Source organism: Electrophorus electricus, chromosome 21 (genome assembly GCF_013358815.1).
Source record: "Electrophorus electricus isolate fEleEle1 chromosome 21, fEleEle1.pri, whole genome shotgun sequence".
In the NCBI taxonomy this organism is placed as follows: domain Eukaryota; kingdom Metazoa; phylum Chordata; class Actinopteri; order Gymnotiformes; family Gymnotidae; genus Electrophorus; species Electrophorus electricus.
In genome coordinates this window covers 4,511,893-4,533,315 of record NC_049555.1, presented here as the reverse complement: position 1 = coordinate 4,533,315, position 21,423 = coordinate 4,511,893, and the positions used below count along the sequence as shown (strand labels likewise).

The window sequence follows — 21,423 nt, the reverse complement described above, 5'->3', positions numbered from 1 at the left end:
AAGAAGAAAAGGATCCGTGACAAATTTAATGATGTTAATCATGCAACAAATTATGTGGATGTCTTCTGTTCGTGAGCAGACTTTAGACTTTAATACAGGGACGTGTGGAGTTAGCGTATAAGCATACACAAGCCTGGGCAAGAGACTTTGTAACATGGAAAGGTAGAGGCACAATGTGTGTGATTTCATCTACCTTTACATGTTGTTATTTACACCCACGTTCTATGTGGCAGCGTTGTTGCATGTTAAAAATGAACATGCAGCCCTGTTCTAGTAAGACTTTTCAGGGTCGGACAAGGAGTTATTTTTTCGTTGAATGTACATGACTAGCCCTGTCGCAAAGTATGAGGATATTACAGCTGACCAAATCTGGTCAATTGTAATATGCAAACACACACACACACACATACATCTTTAATTGAAAACGTTTATTAGTATAGGATCTTCTGGTTTTCTTAAACGTGCCGAAGCACTGGCTACTTTGTATTGCCACGTCCCGTCTCCGAACGTGTGCCGTTTGCGTGTGCCGGTAGGGGGCGCCGCGTCCTCGCATAGTGCCTCCTCACACAAAAGTCCACTCGCTCGTGGCCAGTCTCAACATTTGCGCGCCCTACAACTAATCCGTGGCGTGCACAAAAACAACCAACCTGTTACGCACACGCTTGACTTACATAACTTTGAAAACCCTGAGTGTTCAGTCTGGCACGAGTCACCTGGCGTTTGGGCTAGGGTTTAAAAGCCCCCCCGACCCTTTCTCCAATCTTCTAAGAGAAGAGAAGACGATTGACGGAGTTGCTGGGTTCTGTGGTGGATGTTACTGCGTGCGCTTCTTTGACGCGTCCCCACGTTCCCACGCTGGACCCCCGGGGGCTTTGCGCTCCCAGACCCCCAACTCGGAGGCTGGTGTTGCAGAAAGAAGGCGTGGCAGAGACACGGCGAAAGGGAAGTGATTTCTAACACACACACACACACACACACACACACACACACACACACACACACACACACACACACACAAGCGCACGGAGGGACAGCAGGCTAATATGATTAGCCATCTATTAGGTCCGCGCGCGAGACAGACCCAGATGCGGCGTGAGCGAGACCGTGGAGAGGAGGCGACTGACGGTAAAGCGCATCTCTTCCATGCTTTACAAAAAAGGGCGATTCGAATTCATTTAACGCTGTGATCCACCTGATACTGACCTACTTTAAAAGAAAAGTTGTGCTTATACAAAGTTTTTTTTTCTTTCTTTCTTACATTTCTTTTTGTTGCGCCGCGTTAATTTTTTAAAAATGGTAGTTTTATTCCTTGTTCACTTTTTGTCATGTAAAATAATATTTGGGCAGAAGATAATATTTGAAACCAAATTAAATTACAGGCATCCTACAGTGTAATTGCTAAATAAGATAATTAATTTTTATATTTGTCTCGTTTTTTTCTTTCTTCGAATAAAGAAATGAATGCGAAGCTCTGTGAAATCGGCACCTGCGCTTCCTCAGTAGCACGGAGAGCACATTTTCCAGCATGAACTGACAGCCACGTAATTTTCCCTCTTTTCTCCCCGGACGCAAGCGGTTAAAAGTCTGTTTAATCCGAATTTATCTGACGTGAGATGACGGGAAAGTGACCCTGAGTTATGGGGTGTTTCAACGCGACCAACGGGACGGAGGGTGGCGTCGGTAGCAGTGCACCGCACTCGCTGCAGGTGTCTCTGGTGGTCCTCGTCGGACTGCTTATCCTCCTGACTGTGTTCGGAAACGTGCTGGTGGTGATCGCCGTGTTCACCAGCCGTGCTCTGAAGGCGCCCCAGAACCTGTTCCTGGTCTCCCTGGCGTCTGCCGACATCCTGGTGGCCACGCTGGTGATGCCCTTCTCACTGGCCAACGAGCTGATGGGCTACTGGTACTTCGGCCGGGTGTGGTGCGAGATTTACCTGGCGCTGGACGTGCTCTTCTGCACAGCATCCATCGCCCACCTGTGCGCCATCAGCCTGGACAGGTACTGGTCCATCACGCAGGCCATCGAGTACAACCTGAAGCGCACGCCGCGCCGTATCAAATGCCTCATCTTTATCGTGTGGGTAATCGCCGCGGTGATCTCCTTCCCGCCCCTCATCACCATGGAGAAGGAGGGCGGGCGTGAGTGCAAGATCAACGAGGACAAGTGGTACATCATCTCCTCCTGCATCGGATCCTTCTTTCTGCCCTGCGTCATCATGGTACTCGTCTACCTCCGCATCTACCAGATTGCCAAGAGCCGAACCAGGACGCCCCCTGGTGACCGGAGGAAGAAGGACGCCGGGAAGAAGGAGAACGGGCACTGCCATGAGAAGCTGAATGGCGAGGCAACCGGCGAACAGGACGCGGCCAACCACAAGGGTAACGGCAACGGCGTGGATGTAGATGAGTCATCCTCATCCGATCATAAGGAGGACGACCACTGCGCTGACAGGAAGAAAAGAGTCAAAGCCAAGACCAAGCTCAGCCAGATCAAGCCGGGGGATCAAGCCATCAGACGCGAGCATGCGCCCCCAGGTGGCGGAGGCAGGGGTGGCCGCTACAAGGGCCGGCTGAAACGTGAGAAGCGTTTCACCTTCGTCCTGGCCGTGGTCATCGGCGTCTTCGTGGTCTGCTGGTTCCCGTTCTTCTTCACATACACGCTGACGGCACTCTGCGACTCCTGCTGCGTCCCTCCCACCCTCTTCAAGTTCTTCTTCTGGTTCGGCTACTGCAACAGCTCCCTCAACCCAATCATCTACACCATCTTCAACAATGACTTCCGCAGGGCCTTCAAAAAAATCCTCTGCCGAGGAGACAGCAGGCGAGGTGTGTGAAGCAGTTGCCGCCCGGGATGGGGGGTGGGGTGAGGGTATCATGTGTTCTTTTAGCTCTGAAGTTGCTCTTTTGCCAGAAGGTTGGAGCAGCTTCCCAGACTCCAATTTAATGCATTCTAAGACCAGCTGAAGTCAGTGAGATCTGTGTAAAAAGAGCAGCTTCTCACCAACGCTGTTTTCTGGGGTTATGTGTCTTTTTTTTTTTTTTTTTTTGTAACAGCATGTACAGAGCCCATTGGACTGATGACTAGCCTCAAGTTTACTGATTGCACATTAGTGTGATACCACAGATTTGCGAGGTTAAGGGGTGTGTGTACAGTAAACAGTGATACATTCTGCGTACTAAATGAACCGCCCGGGTTTGGCAACCTGCTTGTATAATGTACATCATTCAGGCACTAACAGCACGATAAGGAGAAAATGTCCCCAGGTGCTTTGTTCTGTAAATATTGCAAATCACACAGTGGGACCTACAAGGAAGACACACATTCACACAGTCACAGGACAGCTGGTGACGTGTTCTCGTGCGTGCTCATCATACGGTTTCTGTATGTTTTCTGTGCATTGTATTTAAATATGCATATCATGAATGGCTCCTGTGGTGTTTTGATTATCTTAGCATGCTAAGAAACAAAACAAAACAAAACAAAAAGGTAAAAATAAACACCCTCGATCTCTGACTGCTGCTGCTTTGACCTTAAATAAGCCTCTCGATGATGATGCTCAAAGAAATGCTGAAGAATAACACAGATGTGGTACAGAGTGAGGGAAGTGCCGTTCTCTGGATCTGACTTCCATGAAACAGTCAGGCGCCCTGGCACGTGCACCAGTTTGCCTCGTTCTCCGGGCAGCAGCATGCCGCGTCGCGATTTCCGCATCAGACCACAGTGAGAGGGACCTGCTCTCCCTGTGCCCTGAAACATTCCTAATGTGCTGGGTAATCCATTATGAAAGCGTTGATGTTGCTCACCACCCAAATGATCTTTCTTCCCCGCCAATAACGATTCACTTAGGATTCTCCAGCGCTCAGTACGCCCCATTAGGCAAACTGATGTTGAGCTCATGGGTCTTGAGCCAAATAGACTGGTTTCACAGCAACGCAAGCCATAGACTCACGCCTCAGACTTTTATTTCATTTTGAGGTATAAAGGTAATATGTTTCCTGGTGCCAGATCTGAAGCAACCCTGTTCCACTGCTGTAATAACAGCAAAAAATTGCACCATCGTGTACTTACTTACAGTATGTCCTGTAGCTGATGAGCTGCACCAGATGTGTTGGATCTGGGAAAAAAACACGCCCGAAGCAGTTTCGGGTTATAGGCGGCAAAGGTTCATTTGGTCCTGCAGGGTCACTACTGTTTCTAGCTCTCCTCCTGGCTACCACCGCCCTGAGTGTTTTCCCAGGCCAACACACCCGATTCGGGTCATTAGCTAATTATGAGGCCCCTTGAATAAGGTGTATTTGAGCAGAGACGACACTAAACTACGCTGGGCGAAGGTACTCCAGGTTAAGGACTGAAGGGAAAAAACAGTTCTGATTAACACAATTACATGGACAAAAGGGGAACCTGGATGATAAAGCATCTTGGATTACATTGCTGTTTAGGTATGAGTTGCTCTGTGCGAACACAGCACTTGTGCTGCTTGTGACATCAAATCAGAAAGCTGGTCCTGAAACTGCGGTAGCTTAGATTTCCCTCAGAAGTCCCAAATGTATCTCTGGATCTTAGACAGGATGAGGCAGGATTTACAGCTGTCAGTCAAGCCCTTTTTCTGCGGTCACAATAAAAGCCACCAAATTGATTTAGTTCTCCTCCAGTTTCTCTGCTATATGTTTTTTCCTGATGAAAGAAAGACTTTCACCAGACTGACCACAGGAAGCCACTGCTGTGGCCTCACTGGGGTTCCCATGGCATCCCATTTAGTCAACAATCTTCCCAGCTATGTGTCTCCAAGCACTCCTGAGGACTTCCCGCAGTGCTCTGTATCGGAAATTGTTAGTGTAACAGGGCAGAAGGTCAGCATGTCAGCTCAGACTTTTTGAAACCAACTTTAATGTATGCAGGACAGAGAAAAACCCACAGCATCCTCCTCACTTCATATTGTAATGCAGTGTTTCTAGAGCTCAGGCCTGGAAGTGCCTTATTGGAAACACCTGTGACTCACTCATGGAGTTCTCTTTCAGCTCAGCGGGGTGTGATGCAGCTGAATGTAGCGCAAGGAAACTTCCAGACCACCATCCCAATAACTGCTCTGAGTACCTCAACTCTGAGGTAAACGCGGCGACCTGGATTTAAACCACACCAACATCGACACAAATTCTATTACAATTACAATGCGAAAGCCCAGAAATGGTCTTAGAACAGTTTTATGCATACGAGTGTGAAATTCAACTAAATGGACGCCTCACAGTTCAATTTTTGACGCATGAAATCAGAAAAAAAAACCCACTCCAAACAAAGCATAACTGCCGGTAAAATGTCCTTGTTGGAATCAATCATCAATTTTCAACTGAACACTAGGAAACATGGAAACAATGGATAAAGAGTAAGGCACCTTTTCTCTCCATACTCATTTTCACTGTTAAAAAATCTAAATTGCAGTTAATTTTGTTTTCATTCCGATTTATCACTGCGATCTGTAAGAAAAAGGTTTTCCCTTCTGCTTATTTCAGAAGATTTGATACAACTGACTAAAGCACCATTAAATTTGAGCAGCACTGGATTATTGTAGGAGAGACAGTTGCAATTTAGGGCCTGTTTTCCTTAGAGTCCAGTCGGACATAAAGTATGACAAACTGAGGTCAGCGTGAGGTCACGATGCCCCGCTCCCTCCGTCCTCTGTGCATACATGCTCTGGGGACATGTGGGAAGGCTGCGTTCAGACATGACTTTCACAGGGTCAGACCAGTGTTCCTTTAGCCATCAGTATTCGATTAAGTTTTCATCTTTGTCTTTCAGTCTTTCTTACTCTTAGAATTGTATCATAATCCACACATCTCCTCACACTATAGCTGACTATTCGCAGTGACCTCCTTCATGTGGCAGCAAATATGACTTGATTTACTAGAATAATATGTAGAACCAATAAAAGCTCCTCTGTCTGTGAGGCTGACCGATCCTGGGAGGTAAACCCATCCCCTCGTCCAGTCACGGATTGTCGTCTTCTCACCATCACCATGGCGTTGTGGATGCGGTCAGATGTCGGTGTTTCATCGCTCCTTCACCCCGCGTGACCTCGGCGTCACAGTTTCACATTATCGTCTTTAAATTGGTCATCAGAAAACACGCCATTGATGAAGATTTCCATCATGAGCCTGTTCTGGTAAACTGGTTATTTCTCAATTACTCAGGCAAGAAAGGCAAACAAGCAGTTATGGTGTTGTCAAACCGACCAGTCTCCACATCATTCATGTGCCTGGTTTTGACTCAGCGGCTCGTAGAATTGTGCAATAAACAAAATGTTCACGACACATTCAGCTACAGTAACCATGTTCTCTCATATGAGCCACATCTGGTAGGGGGTGGGTGGGTGGGTGGATGGGTGGGGGCATTTGAGCGTAGCCACTCTATGACTTAAGACATATTTTTACTGGTGTAAACTCTCCGTCATGAATGCCTCGAGTGTTTTCTCAGACAGCGTTTCACCTTCATATGTTCTCAGTTTCCTTCCAGCCAGGAACAGCACTTCCAGCTTCCAGCAACCCCTCCCTCTGTGCATTCTCCTCATCATCCCAGCGCCCCCTCACCAATTAGTCTGCCTCGCTGAACAGAAGCAGAGGGCCTGGCCGTAATTGTCATTCAGTTATTTATTTATCTGGTTGGTTTAGTTAATTTCGTAGTGACTTTAGATTTAGAGTTTCTAAATCTAGATTTTAGATTTTCTCATCAGTCTCATCACTTTAGACTTTCTCATCAGAAGGAAATTTAGGGTTTTTGCGAGTGGCTGCACTGCTGTTGATTCTTTGATAATTTTATTTTTGGTTCTCTTGTTGAATGTGGGAATACATGTGGGGTTTAATGTGTGTGTGTGTGTGTGTGTGTGTGTGTGTGTGTGTGTGTTTATGTGTTGTGAGGGTGGGGGCGGGGTCTGTTTTGTTCTTTCTTTGATCTAACTACGGATATTCAGAGCTCTCCACAGTTATGAAAGATAACAATACATTTCAGTTTGCCTATAATTATCATTAAGCATTGAGGCAATGCAGTACTAATTACAAAATTTACAATAAGGTTCTTAGTACGGATGAGTGTAGCTGTTCATTAATGTGTTTGTGTATTGAAAATATGAGTTTGAAATATGAGAGAATGCAGTCCTTAAAGGGACTGTGTAACACAATGAAGCTTGGAAGAGGAGACCAGAGTGTGTACTGTGTCTGTGAAGTGTGAGTGTGAGAGAAGGAGTGTGTCATGTGAGTGTGTGAGGAGTGAGTAGTGCGAGTAGGTGAGTGGGGATTTGAACAGAAATGTGTAGTGTGAGTGTGAGAGTAGGGAGTAAAACAGGAGTGTATAGTGTCAGTGTATAAGAAGGAGTGTGTAGTGTGAGTGCATAAGAAGGAGTGTGTAGTGTGAGTGCATAAGGAGTGTGTAGTGTGAGTGTAGAAGGATTGTGTAGTATGAGTGTATAAGAAGGAGTGTGTAGTGTGAGTGCATAAGAAGGAGTGTGTAGTGTGAGTGCATAAGAAGGAGTGTGTAGTGTGAGTGTAGAAGGAGTGTGTAGTATGAGTGTATAAGAAGGAGTGTGTAGTGTGAGTGTAGAAGGAGTGTTTAGTGTGAATGTAGAAGGAGTGTGTAGTGTGAGTAACATGTTTCACTAGCTGTAAATTAGTTTAATTCTCTTCTGTGATGGTAACCGTGATGTTGATTTGTTCATTTTATTGTTCATTGGCTATGAACTGCACTGCATTAATTCATCCTGAATAAAATCACATAGGGTGAGGCTTATGCTCACACACTGTTATATTGTTTATTGCAGGACATGGGGCAACGGTTTTCTAACCATAGTTTTATTTTCATGTAGCATTTTGAGACAAAATAAAAGCATTTTTGGAGTCACTTGGGGTGACTGAAATAACAATTGTGAGAGGTAATATTGAATAATCCTAGATTGTGGAATATATATAAAATATCTCTGCATTGTTCTCAATGGAGAATGAATACATGAACATGAGTCAGAAACATTATGTCCTGCCAAGTAGCCATTTATTATGTGAGAAAAGGTGTTTATCAGCCATTACAGTGAGAAGCAGTGTGTAGGGTGAGTGTGGGGAGTAAGATTGGAGTGTGAGTGTGAGGAAGATTGGAGTGTGACTTTGGAGAGTGAAGATAACATGTGAAGTACCGTGTGAGGTAAGAATGTGTAGTGCAGATGTGAAATGGGAGTTTGAAGTGCTGGCATGTGCTAGTTTGGAGTATGAGTGGGTAGTGTGAAAAGATGTAGATCTGAAGTGGGAGTTTGTGGTGTAGGCATGTGTTGATCTGGAGTAGGAGTGTGTAAAGTCAACTTATGTAGATCTGAAGTGAGAGTTTGTGGTGTAGGCATGTGTTGATCAAACCACAGTTTCGTTCCTAGTAGGCCATTGGACACAGAGAGAGAGAGTCCCAGCGGAGTTAAAAAGCGGCAGAAATGACTGATTATGGAAAACTGGAACAGTCTTGGTTTGTCTGGGTTTTTTTTTTTGTTTTTTTTTTTGCAGTTATTTTAGTTTAATAGTTTTTGGTGTGAAGGTGTTCGGAAACGCTGATGAAGGCTTAATGGCGATGAAGGAACATCACCTATGCTCTTCAGTGCCTGCGTCTGTGAGAGGACAGGAAGAAAACAAGCAAAAAAAGAAAAAATATGAGAGCTGGAGAGGGAGGAGATGAGTGGTGGGATGGCCACGTCCACTGCTGTAGTCACTTATGCAGAGAAGTGCGCGATGCTCCTGACCTCAGGGGCTGAGGCAGGGCTCTGGCATGCAGGATGACCATGCAGGAACTCAAGCGCCACCAGCCCCCCAAACGCAAGCTGAACAGCAGGGACGATGGCGGGTGCCAAAAGGTCCGCAGTCCAGACAGCATCTCTCCTCTGTTAGTGAAGAACTGTGCAAAGGAGCTGACCCCAGCTTAGAGCTTTGTTTTTTTTTTAACAGTAATTAGACAACAGTTGCTATGACAACAACTCATCCGCTTCCACGCGACCCACCACCAGTAGACATGAGCTCTTGAGCTTATTTGCATATAATGTGCATATTAAGGCATTGCCAACATTGCATGAAATGAGGCTAATGCAGATGTCACGGTGCTAGCGCTGAACACTGGAGAGTGTGTCTAGTGGCAATACAGGAGAGACTCCAAGCCCTCTTTGCTGGTGGAGGGACTGATATCAAGACCAAACTACTCCCCCTGTCTTTAGCATCCAGTATGGGTAGAATGGGGTAACCCAGGTCGCAAAGCAGAAGCCAGGGGTCTTATTCTGGGAAGCTTCTCAACTCTCATAGGTGGATTCTAGACATAAAAGAAAAACAAATCTGCCTGTCTCTGCCTTCCTCTGAGCTGTGGGCTGTAATCGAATACTCTCCTCCAAGCTGTTGATATACTGCAAAATGTAAACTTCACCCGAAAGACAACTGACAGCCCAACATGTTAACCTCATATGTAGCTGGTGAGCTTCTAAACAAATTTATTTTGATATCAGCGTGGCTGAGTGGGCGTCTAGACAGTCCATGAACTATGGTCAGAAGGAAGGAACATTTTTAGGCCTGAACATTTTAGCTCTGATATTTTGAAAAGCTCTTAGCTCGTTTCCATGGCCATTAACAAAAGCCCTGCAGAGCGTTTTGTGTCTGGTTGCCTCTGGACTTGCAACAATAAAAACTTTCCAACAACAAGTACAGTTTTAGATACTAACTTCTATGGCAACATTAGAAATCCCGGCATTGTGAAACCTTAACCTCTGACCAGTGTTGTTCTGACCACAACACTGTTCATCTGACATTAGCATTCAAGGCTGGAGAAAACCAGTGGTGTCCATTGCGCTCATTTGTCGTGAGGATGGCATAGAGGCACTGAAAAGGTGCTTCTTGTGTATTGGTGCACGGGGACTTTCTCCACAACACGGCTGCCAATAAGGCAACCAAGAGAGCGGCTGACTTCGTTTCTGTGTGCTTACCCAAAAAGAACAATAAACCCCAAACATTAGACAGATGAAGGATCGTCTCAATAGGACAAAGCTGCTTATGGGACTCATGACTAAGGAGAGTTGGAAATGGTACAAAGGAAACTCAACTAGCTGTTAAAGGAAGCCAGGAATCGACAAGAGGACATTAAGGAGCAATATCTTATTACTACAAACAAAGGCCATAGTCAGCACGCAACCAAAGAGAAGGGATTTTATCACTTCAGATGATTTCCAGAAGGCTAATGAACAGAATGTTTTTAGCTTAGGTCTGAAACTTAGGATGGTGGATTCACACAAGTTTAAGTACACTTTTCAGTCAGGTGTGTACCAGAAAGTCAGCAAAAGGTCAAAAGGTCATCTGTCTTCCCTTCTTCTTCCGCTTGAGCCCTTCCAGCTTGGCGGCCCCATTTACTTCTGTAGACACTAGTGGCAGAGAAGAAGAGTCAGACCTTTCTGCTCTTTACTGCAACAGCACAGTCTTTTCACAAGACGTGTGGACAGTAAATGAGCAGAAACCGAACTTAACTTAATGGGGAAGACGGTGGAGGGCAACTAAGAGACATGCGCTCCATGAAAAGGTTACACACCAGCTAAAAAGCGAGGACTAAACTGAACCAAACATATACACACGATTTAATTATTTGCAACTAACTATATTGTTCGACATTACTTTATATATAACGAAATCCTTAACTAAATAAAGTCTGCGGAGATTCGTGACACTCTAAGAGTCCTTGTGTGTTCTCTTGACTGGTACACTCCCTAGGTCCGGTGGCAGATACCACAACATGTATGACTGAAATGTTTTCCAGTGGGATGTTATTACTATTGCAGCTATGTTGGGTCCTGTCTTGTCTTGTTTAAATCAGCATTTTAGCATCTTAAGAACATCAAAATGATCAGATAGTTCCTGACAAAGCCAGACCTCGAGAAACTCATCCATACTTTATTTCAGGAAGGATGATTACTGTACTTCCAAAAAAGAAAAGAAAAAGCACCTGGTGATTCAAAATGCAACAGTCAGAGTTCTCAATAGGAGCAAAAGAAACGAATACATCACTCGCATTCTTAAATCCTTACTCTGGCTACCAGTTACAGAGTTGAGTTTAATTTTTTATTACTGGTATATATTACTGGTTTAATGGTGTGGGGCCGGCGTATCTGTCTGAGATGCTGCACTGACCTAGTCAGTTAGTCCTACCCCAGCTACAGACTGAGCACGGAGATCCAGCCTTTAGCTGTTATGCTGTTTGGCAATGGAACCAGCTGGCAGAGAATATTAGAAGAGCCCCAACATTTTAAATCGAATCTAAAAACTTTCTCGTTTGACAAGGCTTTGGGCTCAGCTTAAACAGTGTTCCCTTCCATACTGCAGCTCTGCACTTCCAACTGTTCATTTTCAGAACTACAATGCACTTTTATTCTTGTTCATTCTTAATTTACTGTGTCTTTATTTTTATATTTTTATCTCAAAACTTTGCATGTTTAATTTGAACTGTTTTAGCACTTTAATTTTAACATTTCTTTCAACTGCTAGTTTATTTCAATCTCTGTTTGAAATTTGTTCTGTTTCAACAAGCCGGTTGTTTTCATCTTTTCAATTTAAATAAATTGTTTTATTTATCTATGTAGCAACTCTTTTATGTGAAGCACTTTGAATTACTACTGTGTGTATGAAAAGTGCTATATAAATAAACTTGCCTTGCCTTGACTTGTCTCTTTGAGAACCATAGCTATGAAAACCAATTTCATAGCTGGGAGGAAGTTGTAGGGACTGCACTTTTTCAATCAAGTGGATTTTTAAAAAATTTCATTTGTATTTGTCTTTCAAAACCTCAGAGCTTGTCATTTGGGGCTGTGGTATTGTTTTTTAAAATTTTGATTAAAGTTACATGATCAAAAGACCTTTCAGTATGGTGAGCAACAAAAAAAGATTTGCAGTATTTCAACCAAGTAGGCATTTTATTATTTTATTATCTGTTTCCCTTCTCTCTCTCTCTCTCTCTCTCTCTCTCTCTCTCTCTCTCTCTCTCTCTCTCTTTCCCTTTCTCAAGTTCATTTTGCCATTTTCCATTTTGCCATCTTCCAGAAGCAGCATGGGACGCGGTGCCCCCAGCCATGTTAGCGTTATCCAAGGGAAGCGTGTTTCCACTGCCAGCCCTCCGTGTCTAGGTGAGCACTCTCCCTGTGTAGTTTGGCATCAAACCAAGAGTCCACAAAGAGCCCACCACCGTGGCAAGCTGGGGGTCTCAGCTGTAGGCAGGTGGGAGTGGAGCTGAAAGCTGATTCGCCAATCGCCCGCTACCTGGTCTCTCGCACAATGGTGACAAGATTGTAACGTGCCAAATGCGAAAAACTCAAGTCACTGTGCCTCTCCTTCAGGTCAGAGTAGCCAGGATTAGGGGCCTGTGATCTTTAAAAGCCTTTGACAGTGCAACCAGCTTGCTAGCTACGTTGCACTGGATTTCACTGCAAACACTGGCTTTCATTCCAAGGGACTGGAGGTCACAACAAAAGGTGCCAGTTTTAATGGCTCGATCTTTTTTTCTAAGGTCGCTTGTCAGAATTATCACTTCCCCATGGTCTCTAGCCGTATTTGAGAAAGTCCCGTAAAACTAAAATCATTAGGCTCATGCTTCAGGTTTAGATGGTTTATCGTGGGGTGAAATTTCATCTGCGTCTCAGTTGGCTGGGAGTGCCAGCAGCACCTGCGCAACTGTGTAGAGGTGTCGCGAGCATAAGGTGGGAACACCGCGAGCGAAGTGCAATTAGGCTTCCCTGAATTAAGCTTGAGAGCGCATGCAGATGTCGAAGGTTTTTAAAGAAAAAGAGTGAAACGGTGGATTAGAACGGACATAACAGAATGAGAAATAAACCGCCCTTTCTGAGTTCTATATCTGTGGCAGGAAATGTTACAGGAAAGTCATGCCAGTGCCCTCGCGCTACATGCGTCCAAACAAAGCAACGAGAAGTAGGTAAAGTCAACTTCCAGAAGCTTTTGTGTTACTGTCAGAGCCTGCTGGTCCTCTGTGCAGTTATTTGAGATGGGATTCCAGGTTTGTAGTGTGTGTGTGTGTGTGTGTGAGCGTGTGTGTGTGTGTGTGTGTGTGTGGATGTTTGCATTGCTTCTAAATGAAGGAGACCTTCCTAAACAATGCCAATGAATTCAGAGCATTGTTGTGGCACCAAAGGTCAGTCTCGAGGAGATCTCCGAGTTCAGTCTGCAGGGATGTGAGGCTGCTGTTCTGCCTTTGTGCTCCATTGGTAATCAATACGGTTGTTTTTTTAAATCTTACACAGCAGCAACTCAGCTTTTCTCATTCCTGGAGAAAAGAGAGGAAGCAGGAAGGAGAAACCAGGAGAGTGGTAGAGCACAAAAGAGGAAGACCACGGAAGAAACAGGAGTGAAAGAAGTTTGCCAAAAGCCCTGTGGGGGGCGCTGTTCTCTTTAACGCCTCCTGCTAGTGTGTGTCTCTGCCCTGTGGGAAACGGCGCACGAGTGCTTTCAAACCATGCCATGAGACACGGAAGCGGAGGCAGCTGTGGTGTGTGTGTGCGTGTGTGTGTGTGTGTGTGCGTGTGCATGCATGTGAGTGTGTGTGTGTGTGTGTGTGTGTGTGTGTGTGTGCGTGCGTGTGTGTGTGCGTGTGCGTGCGTGCATGTGTGTGTGTGTATGCGCGTAGGTGTGTGTATGTGTGTTTGGATGAGTTTGATATACAGAGATGCTTCTTTGGAGCTCATACATGGAAGATTAGAGGAAAAACAAAACCATCCACATGAGATAGACGGAGCATGTGTGTGTGTGTGTGTGCGCGCGCGCGCGTGTGTGTGTGCGTGTGTGTGTGCGCATGTGGACCAGTGAATGTAGCGAAATGCTTTGGTGAGATGAATACAGATCACCAGAGCTACACGCTCTCGCACCCACTGAAGGTCTAAACAGAGCAACAGTAAATGTTTCAGTATAAGATTTTCTCATTCAGTATAACTCTACACATACACTCTTTCTTACCTAACAGACAGACAGATGGATAGATAGCGAGGCAGGGATATATTAATGGATGGATAAACAGACAGATAGCCAGCCAGCCAGTCACCCATAGAGAGCTCTGCTGGGTCGCGTGACCGAAACACAACAGTAATCTGTGATCTTTAATAATCTGCTTGATTGGCATTGGGATTATTTCAGTCCCAGCTGGGAGCATCCCAACTGCCAAGGTGTGTTTGTGGAATGTTCCCCGGCACATGACATGGGCACAGCAGCTGCTGTGTGTTCCCACAGTGGCGTTCCCGCCTATCTCAGCACTGAGACCTGATGGGACGCTCTGTGACTCAAGAGCCTCTTCCGCACAGTAGTTTGTTCACACGGCTCCTCGGAGGGGGGGGCCTGGCTGACGCACCCCCTCCTCCTCCCACCACCTCCGCTGGTGCTGACCTCTCTTGTGGGCTCCTCCTCTGATAAGTGGGAATGAGATTGGAAGATAGGCCAGATGGTAAGTGTATGCTTGTTTGTGTGTGTTGTGCATATGCTTTGTTTATGTGTGTGTTTCTGCACATTTGTGGGGTTTCGTGTGTGTGTGTGTGTGTGTGTGTGTATGTGTGTACATGCACTCATCATTTAAAAAAAAACAGAAAAAGATGTGCAAAACAGTGAGGCCCAATGAGACTCCACACAGAAGCAGCCAGTATTAGTGTGAGGGAGCCGCACTCAAACTAGTCACGACCTCCACCAAAAAACTCTGGTCTAATGCCTTCCCACACCCCGCCAAATGGCTCTAAACGACAGGAATGGGACTTACATATCACCAGTGAACTTTAGCACGCAGCTTAAGAAATAGATTTTATTATTACTTTGTACAGTATTTTCTTAAGCAGTTTTATCATATTGAAAAGCAAAATATGAAATAAAACTCAAATGGCTTATAAAATCTGTTTCATCTGTGAGAAAAACCATTCCAAAATGGAAACACAGGCAACAGAGAGCACGCCACTGAGAGTCATACGTTTGATATATAATTATTGATTATTGCTGTTGATGGTGTTCCATATTGTCCTAAAAGTGAACAGAGCAATACTGGTTGATTGAGTGTGTGTGTGTGCGTGTGTGTGTGTGTGTGTGTGTGTGTGTGTGTGTGTGATGTTTGCAGAGATGCTGGGAAACAGGCGTTTGTGGTTGGCATGGTCGTCTTGATATAAAGCGCAAGTATAATTTGATAGAGGAGAGAGAGATCGAAAGAGAGGTAGCTGGAGAGAGCGAGACAGAGAGGAAAAGAGAGTGAACGAGAGATAGACAGAGTGGGACAGAAAGAGAAGGCTGTCTTGGACTGGTTGGAGCTGGATATGGCCCTGAACGATGTGGCCAGACCTGCTCCTGTCTCCCCCTGTGTGGACAGAGAATCGATCGCACCCTGGCTGTGTTTTTTTACAATGTGGTGCCACCTTACAGACACCATGAATCTTCTACTCCTTGCAGTAGCTCAGTCAGCAGACAAGGAACACAGTGTCCGGTATCACCAAACACAGATGCTGACAATACATATAGCCATATACTGATCATACATACATACATCTGAAATATGATGTACATTACGTCTCACAGTAAGACTCAATAAGCATTTTAGCATTTGTACAATTTTGCATGCAACACCTGTTCTTTACTTAGCAATGCTGATGCCAAATTAAAAAGGCCTTTGAGTTTTCCTGTTTGGATTAGTGCAGCACCTTTTTCCCGCTAAATTGCTCAACCAGTTCCAGCTCCAAAAGCTCGGCGATCTTTACCAGTCAGCACATATCACCCCATTCCTCACCAGTCCATCCTTCATCATCTTCACTGCTTACTGCTGTCGTCATGGCATTGCCGTCACGTACCTCACTGAGCTCCTTTATCCTTAGTGTCCCTCCTGCACACTCTTCTGACACAGGACTTCTTGCAGACCTACATACAAGACATCTGGTCATTTGGTGGCAGGTCTTTCAGCGTTACTGTTTCTAAGCTTTGGAACTCCCACAATTGCTTTGTGATGGCTCTGCTCTCTTTTTATCAAGCTCAACTGAAAACTTTTCACTGCACACTTGTCCTAAGGTTTTTTTTTGTTCTCATAATATCAAGTCTTTGGGTATGTGAAAGGCAATATAATAATAATAATAATAATTGTTATTATTATTATTGTTATTATTGCGCTGTACTTTACAGATGATATGTACGCAGCACAGGAAATATACATGGATATTACTAGCTCTCTTACAATGGTGAGAAAGCCTCTGGTTGAAATCACAGATAAGGCCGTTATTGGTATCGACTATGCGAAAGCTGTAGGGTGTAACTTCCGTCTGCGTTGTAATTAGCTATGTAATTAGTCACATAGCTAAATCAGGTATGTTAAAGCAAGTAAACTCTAAATGGTACTGGGCAGTGAGCTTCTGTGACTAGGATGATTTTTTTTTTTCTAAATGTAAGTAACTGGTACGTAATCCCAAACTGTTTTAGAGTATAGACTACTGTAGTCTTCATTTATTCCCAAACTACTCCTGCATGATACGCCAATCGATACATTTACGTTTATGGCATTTAGCAAACGCTCTTATCCAGAGCGACTTACAAAAGTGCTTTGTCATTTACTCATAGAATACATCCTAGTACAGTACAGTAGGTTAGCGTCCAACATCCCAATGAACTAGAATACTGTAGAAATACAGGGATCACTTCTGATACCTATAAGTACAAAATACACAAGGTTTCTCTTAAATAATGATACGTGCAATAAACAATAAGTACTAGAGTATGTTAAACAACATAAACAATACGATACAATAAGTACTAATTTAGTACTAATTTAGTACTTATTGTACTTTTTCTATTTGTTCTTTTACTCGTTGAGCACAGGTTTTGTTATTCTCGTCACAGACCCCAGAAACAGGCTTCTGTCGCTCATGAGATACAGATTTAAGAAGCAGATCCACAAAACGCTGTTGTATGTGCAAACATGTTGAACCGTCTTGTCGCGAACGCAGCTCCCCCTCAGGCATGCAGTATTTTTTATCTGTGCCAAAATACATTTTTGGAAACAACTGTAAAAGTCTGAAATGTAAATCAAAGAGCTTTCATTACCTTACTGATAGTATATTGTCGTTATCTTATTAGACAAGACAGACTGTTACTTTTTCCTTGTTTTTATTCATTTTCGAGTGTAATTGTGTTCTTGCCTGGGAGATCTGTGTCTGTACTTTGATGCGTATCCTTCCTTTGAGCCTGAGGATCACTCCTCGATCACTCTCACTAAGTACTGGGGCATTTACCGCGCTGTTTTACATCACTGCCACCGTCGATCACAATAGTCTCTTAGCCAGCTCTACCACAGTCCCCTAACCCTGAATGAGTTCTGCAGTTCCGCGTCAGTTCTGCAGCTTTGTCGAACCTAAATGACTCAGCCGCTCTCGGTGACGACGGTCTAATAAAACAAAGCTCAACATTGATTTTCTTGTATCTAATGTTTTCATTTCATGCGTTGGTACACTTTAATGTCTTTCCCCCTCCTCGTTGGATTTTTTCTCTCTTTTTTTGTACCAACTGGATTTTACTGTGATTTAGAACATTAATACAAATAGAAACAAATTAAAACAGGTGCAATCGGGTGTTTGATAAAAAAAAACCCCACACATTTACACACAATCAAAACATGAATCATCCGGAGGTTTTCAAATAAAAACAGGAGCCATTAGATGAGTCATTTTAGTGTCAGCTTGCTACAGATCTCTCATCCCTGGGCGTGCGGGTTGATTTTATCATAGTTGTGTATAATAGGTAGGGGCATGTTGGGTGCGCGTGGAACAGAATGCGCTGTGTGCGCCTCCTAATCTGCGGTCAGGGCTCTCACGAAACACGGACACTATCAATAATAAGTACTCAGTTATGTCCAGACTTAGGCAAGTGTGCAAAAGAAGTCCATAAAAAGAAAACGTCTAAGCTGCACTCAGGAATGATGGCCCCTTAAGGCAGAGCGGACGTGCGGCATAGCTCACTTCCAAGCCTGTCTCTGGAGACCTACTACCTCGAGTGCAGTTGAACCCGACCGCCCGATCCGAAGTCGAGCTTGGAAAGAGCTCCGCTGAGATGCGTTTAGACCAGGGCTCTGGAAGTCCGTGGCTAATTCTGCTAACGAGGCCGCTAATGGCTAAAGAGGGTGTGGGCGCGTCTGCTTCATTAGTGGAGTGGGATATAGCGTGTCACCGAGCCTCGGGTGGACTGTGAATCTGTGTCTGACTGCCGGCTTTTTTCCACGGGAAAGCAGCTCTGTTACGACTATGTGGCCGCCCATTCGTTCTCTGACCCTGCTGAGGTCTTGTATTTAAAATCCAGATCTCGATCATATAATTAACCGCCGAGATCGCCCTCTGACACACAGTGAGGCAAGGGAGTATCGGCCCGAAAACAGTACTTTCGTGATACAATCGGCCGTGCAGCCTTGGAGATAGAATCCATTTTTTTCTAATTAATTTAACATTTTCTTATTTATTTTCTTTTTTCCACACTCCCACCCACATCCCCGAGTTTGACGAACTGCATTTACTGCTGGGTTAGAGATCGCTCACTGGGCTGTGGCGCTCTGCAGCCGCGTAAAGCTGAGCAGTTATAATGAAGCCCCGTTCCGTAGGGCGGTGAGGATTAAGATGTGAAAGCACTCAGTTTTCCTCTCAGGAAGGAAGAGCACACGCAGCGCAGTTAAAAACCCCGTTTTAAACACATTCATGCCAAATCTCCATTTTTTCTTTCTTTCTTTTTAAACCATCTGAGAGCCATTTCGTCAGCTATATTCTGGCACTCTAAATACACACTTGATAAACCATTAAAGGACGCAGAACGGCTAGCTTGTGTAACGCATGCGAGCACAGAACAACATGTTCCTAAATTAGTTTAGTGCATTTACATTACAGAGGGCTCCTTTTAGCAGGACAGAAGACGTATGGAAATGCAACATATTGAACTTTTTTTCCCTTTGTGCCATGTACTCCTTAGTCAGTGACATAACGGGTTTGTGACTCACTGCACTAGCATTATTTAACTATGCAATAATAAACAATCAACAAAGCCGCTGTTCCAGGAGCCCGGGAGTCGCGCGTATTTCGCTGCCGATCCTAGAACGCTCCTTAACTACCTTCAATTGAGTCCGCACGTCCCTCCACCCCACTACGTAACCTACGTAGCACGCCGCGTTTTTGGTCGAAGAACGCATACGCGCTCCAGTTCTTTTATTGGGCGATTTCTCACGGCAGCTGGCATAATTGTGTATTAGAAATGACGCTAACTTGGGCTAACTAGATCTCAAAACATCGCTCCCTATGAGGGCTGTTTCCTTTGTACTGGCCCTTCAGAAAGCCATGTTCACACAAAGATGTGTGTGTGTGTGTGTGTATGGGGGGAATTTAATTGCATGTGCAGTTATATAGCTAGTATATCCTGCGTTGCATCATAACGAAATAACATTCGGAGTTTATCAGTCTCTGTAAAGCGAAATGTAGGCTACACACTGTTAAATGAAGGAGCCCTCGCAGGAAATAATCGGTGTCAGACTAGGCGTCGTACTCGGAGCTCAGGAAAAGGAAAGACATTAAACAAATGTTTAAATTATTCCATTGGCGATAATCTGTTTCACACAGGCCTGCGCGGGTAATATTCGGGCACTTCACCCATGGTTACGTAGGACTCACGCTACCCTTTCCATCCCCGAGAGGGTGAGCGTGATGGTGTTATTCACGCGTCCGTGAAAGCGTGACACCACCACCCATATGTCGGACCCATAGGCCTACATAAGACACAAAATGACACAAAAGCAGGCATTTTGTAATAGACGCGGCATCACTTTTTTTTTTTAAGGGTAATGTCTGTTTACGGTAATTACGTCCGCTTCGTGTTGCCCTTCGTGGTTTGGGGTCAGCTCGGGGCTGCGACGGGGACACCGAGCAGTGAGCGTGTTGCGGAATAGATGCGCGGAGCGTCTGACCTCCATTAAGTCGGTTCTGCTCCAGTGTTCCCGGCAACACTCGCGTTTGGTCATCCGTATGTTCGTTTACCTTCATGACATATCTCGCGGCACCGACTGGGTCTGCTCCTTGCTCCTAACACCGACCGGACCGGCTCTTCATATGTAACAGGCCGGTCAACCTTGCTTTACCGACGTCGCTTAATGAAACACGCTCAGTAACTTGTTGCATGTAAACGTCGAATGGAATAATTTCAAGCAGTCCCACTGTCGTGGATATAACATTTGCGGACATGTTTCACACACAAACTCGCGGGATGAATTCGGAAACAGGACGAATATGCTGACACTTTTGCGGGTCTGTGTCGAATACCACGTTAAACCGAACCCAATGTTAATATGTAACGGTGTGTAAATTTAACAGTGAGGCAATGCGGACGTGTTTTAAAGCTCGGGTCGTATGTTAATTCGTAGTCAGCACTCACCTGGACATCGGCGCGGCGGTGGGGGCCTCGCGGGGGCACGCGAGGTAGGAGGAGGGAAAGCATCTGCCGTCGAGCACCAATTACGACTCAGTTCTGCTGTATAATGTGCATTTGTGATTTGGCTATAATTAAAATATAAGATACAAGTAAAAGTCGTTTCCTACAATGCTTGTGATGCTAAAGGTCTTTGACTAAAATCGAGTAAAATTAAGAACTAGACTTCGATTGGATGGGTGTTATATTTCTGCGAATATCCTGATCTTGGCATGTCTCCTCTGGTCACGTCCACCAATGTACTACAACATCCATAAATACTTATTTACATATAAAAACTCTTTGATTTTATTCCCGGACTCATCAATATTCCTCATCACTGGCGAGGCTGAGGTAACGCCGAACAAACACAACACAGTCACCCCAATGTGACCCGTTGTCCCCTCGGAGACTAAGAGTTCCCCTGCCTGGAAGCTCCAGCCCACATCCGGCATGTAGCTAATCAAAAACAAAGCCCAGACAAATGGGAGAGCATCAAGACAAGATCCGGCACCTGCGCCGCAGATGGTGTTGCATTATTGATGGGGCAGTCTGAATCGCCCTGTCCATGCAACATTGAATAGGCTATTACTTAACTGCTGGTTAAACATCCCTTCCAGGTAGTGCTATCCAGGTGGGTGGTGCACAGTTTCAAATCAGTTACCTTTGTCTATAACGAAACAAGTTGGTAGTATGTATGTAGATAAGGGGTAGCTTCATTTTGTTATTTCGAAAATAAATATCATTAGGTTATCATAAAATGCAAAGTTTTACCTCTTCACAAGACCCATTTGCGACCCCAGTTACATGATTTCTTTTGACTAGTTTCGTGTTTTTGAATTTCGTCACTGCTTGTGACGAGATTCAAAAACATGATTAAGGGCGTTGCTTTCTGTGTTAATCTCCGGGCAATCCGTTTCTATACACAATATTGGAGTATAG

General features: G+C 44.8%; 1 protein-coding gene across 1 annotated transcript; it reads left to right on the top strand.

The window, feature by feature from the left end:
- The first annotated feature begins 1,029 nt into the window (after positions 1 to 1,029).
- Positions 1,030 to 3,463, top strand: adra2a (adrenoceptor alpha 2A). The gene is made up of 2 exons (XM_027015385.2): positions 1,030 to 1,125; positions 1,456 to 3,463. Exon 2 carries the CDS (start codon positions 1,638 to 1,640, stop codon positions 2,832 to 2,834), a length of 1,197 nt encoding a protein of 398 aa, XP_026871186.2. The 5' UTR covers positions 1,030 to 1,125; positions 1,456 to 1,637; the 3' UTR covers positions 2,835 to 3,463.
- Positions 3,464 to 21,423: the final 17,960 nt, after the last annotated feature.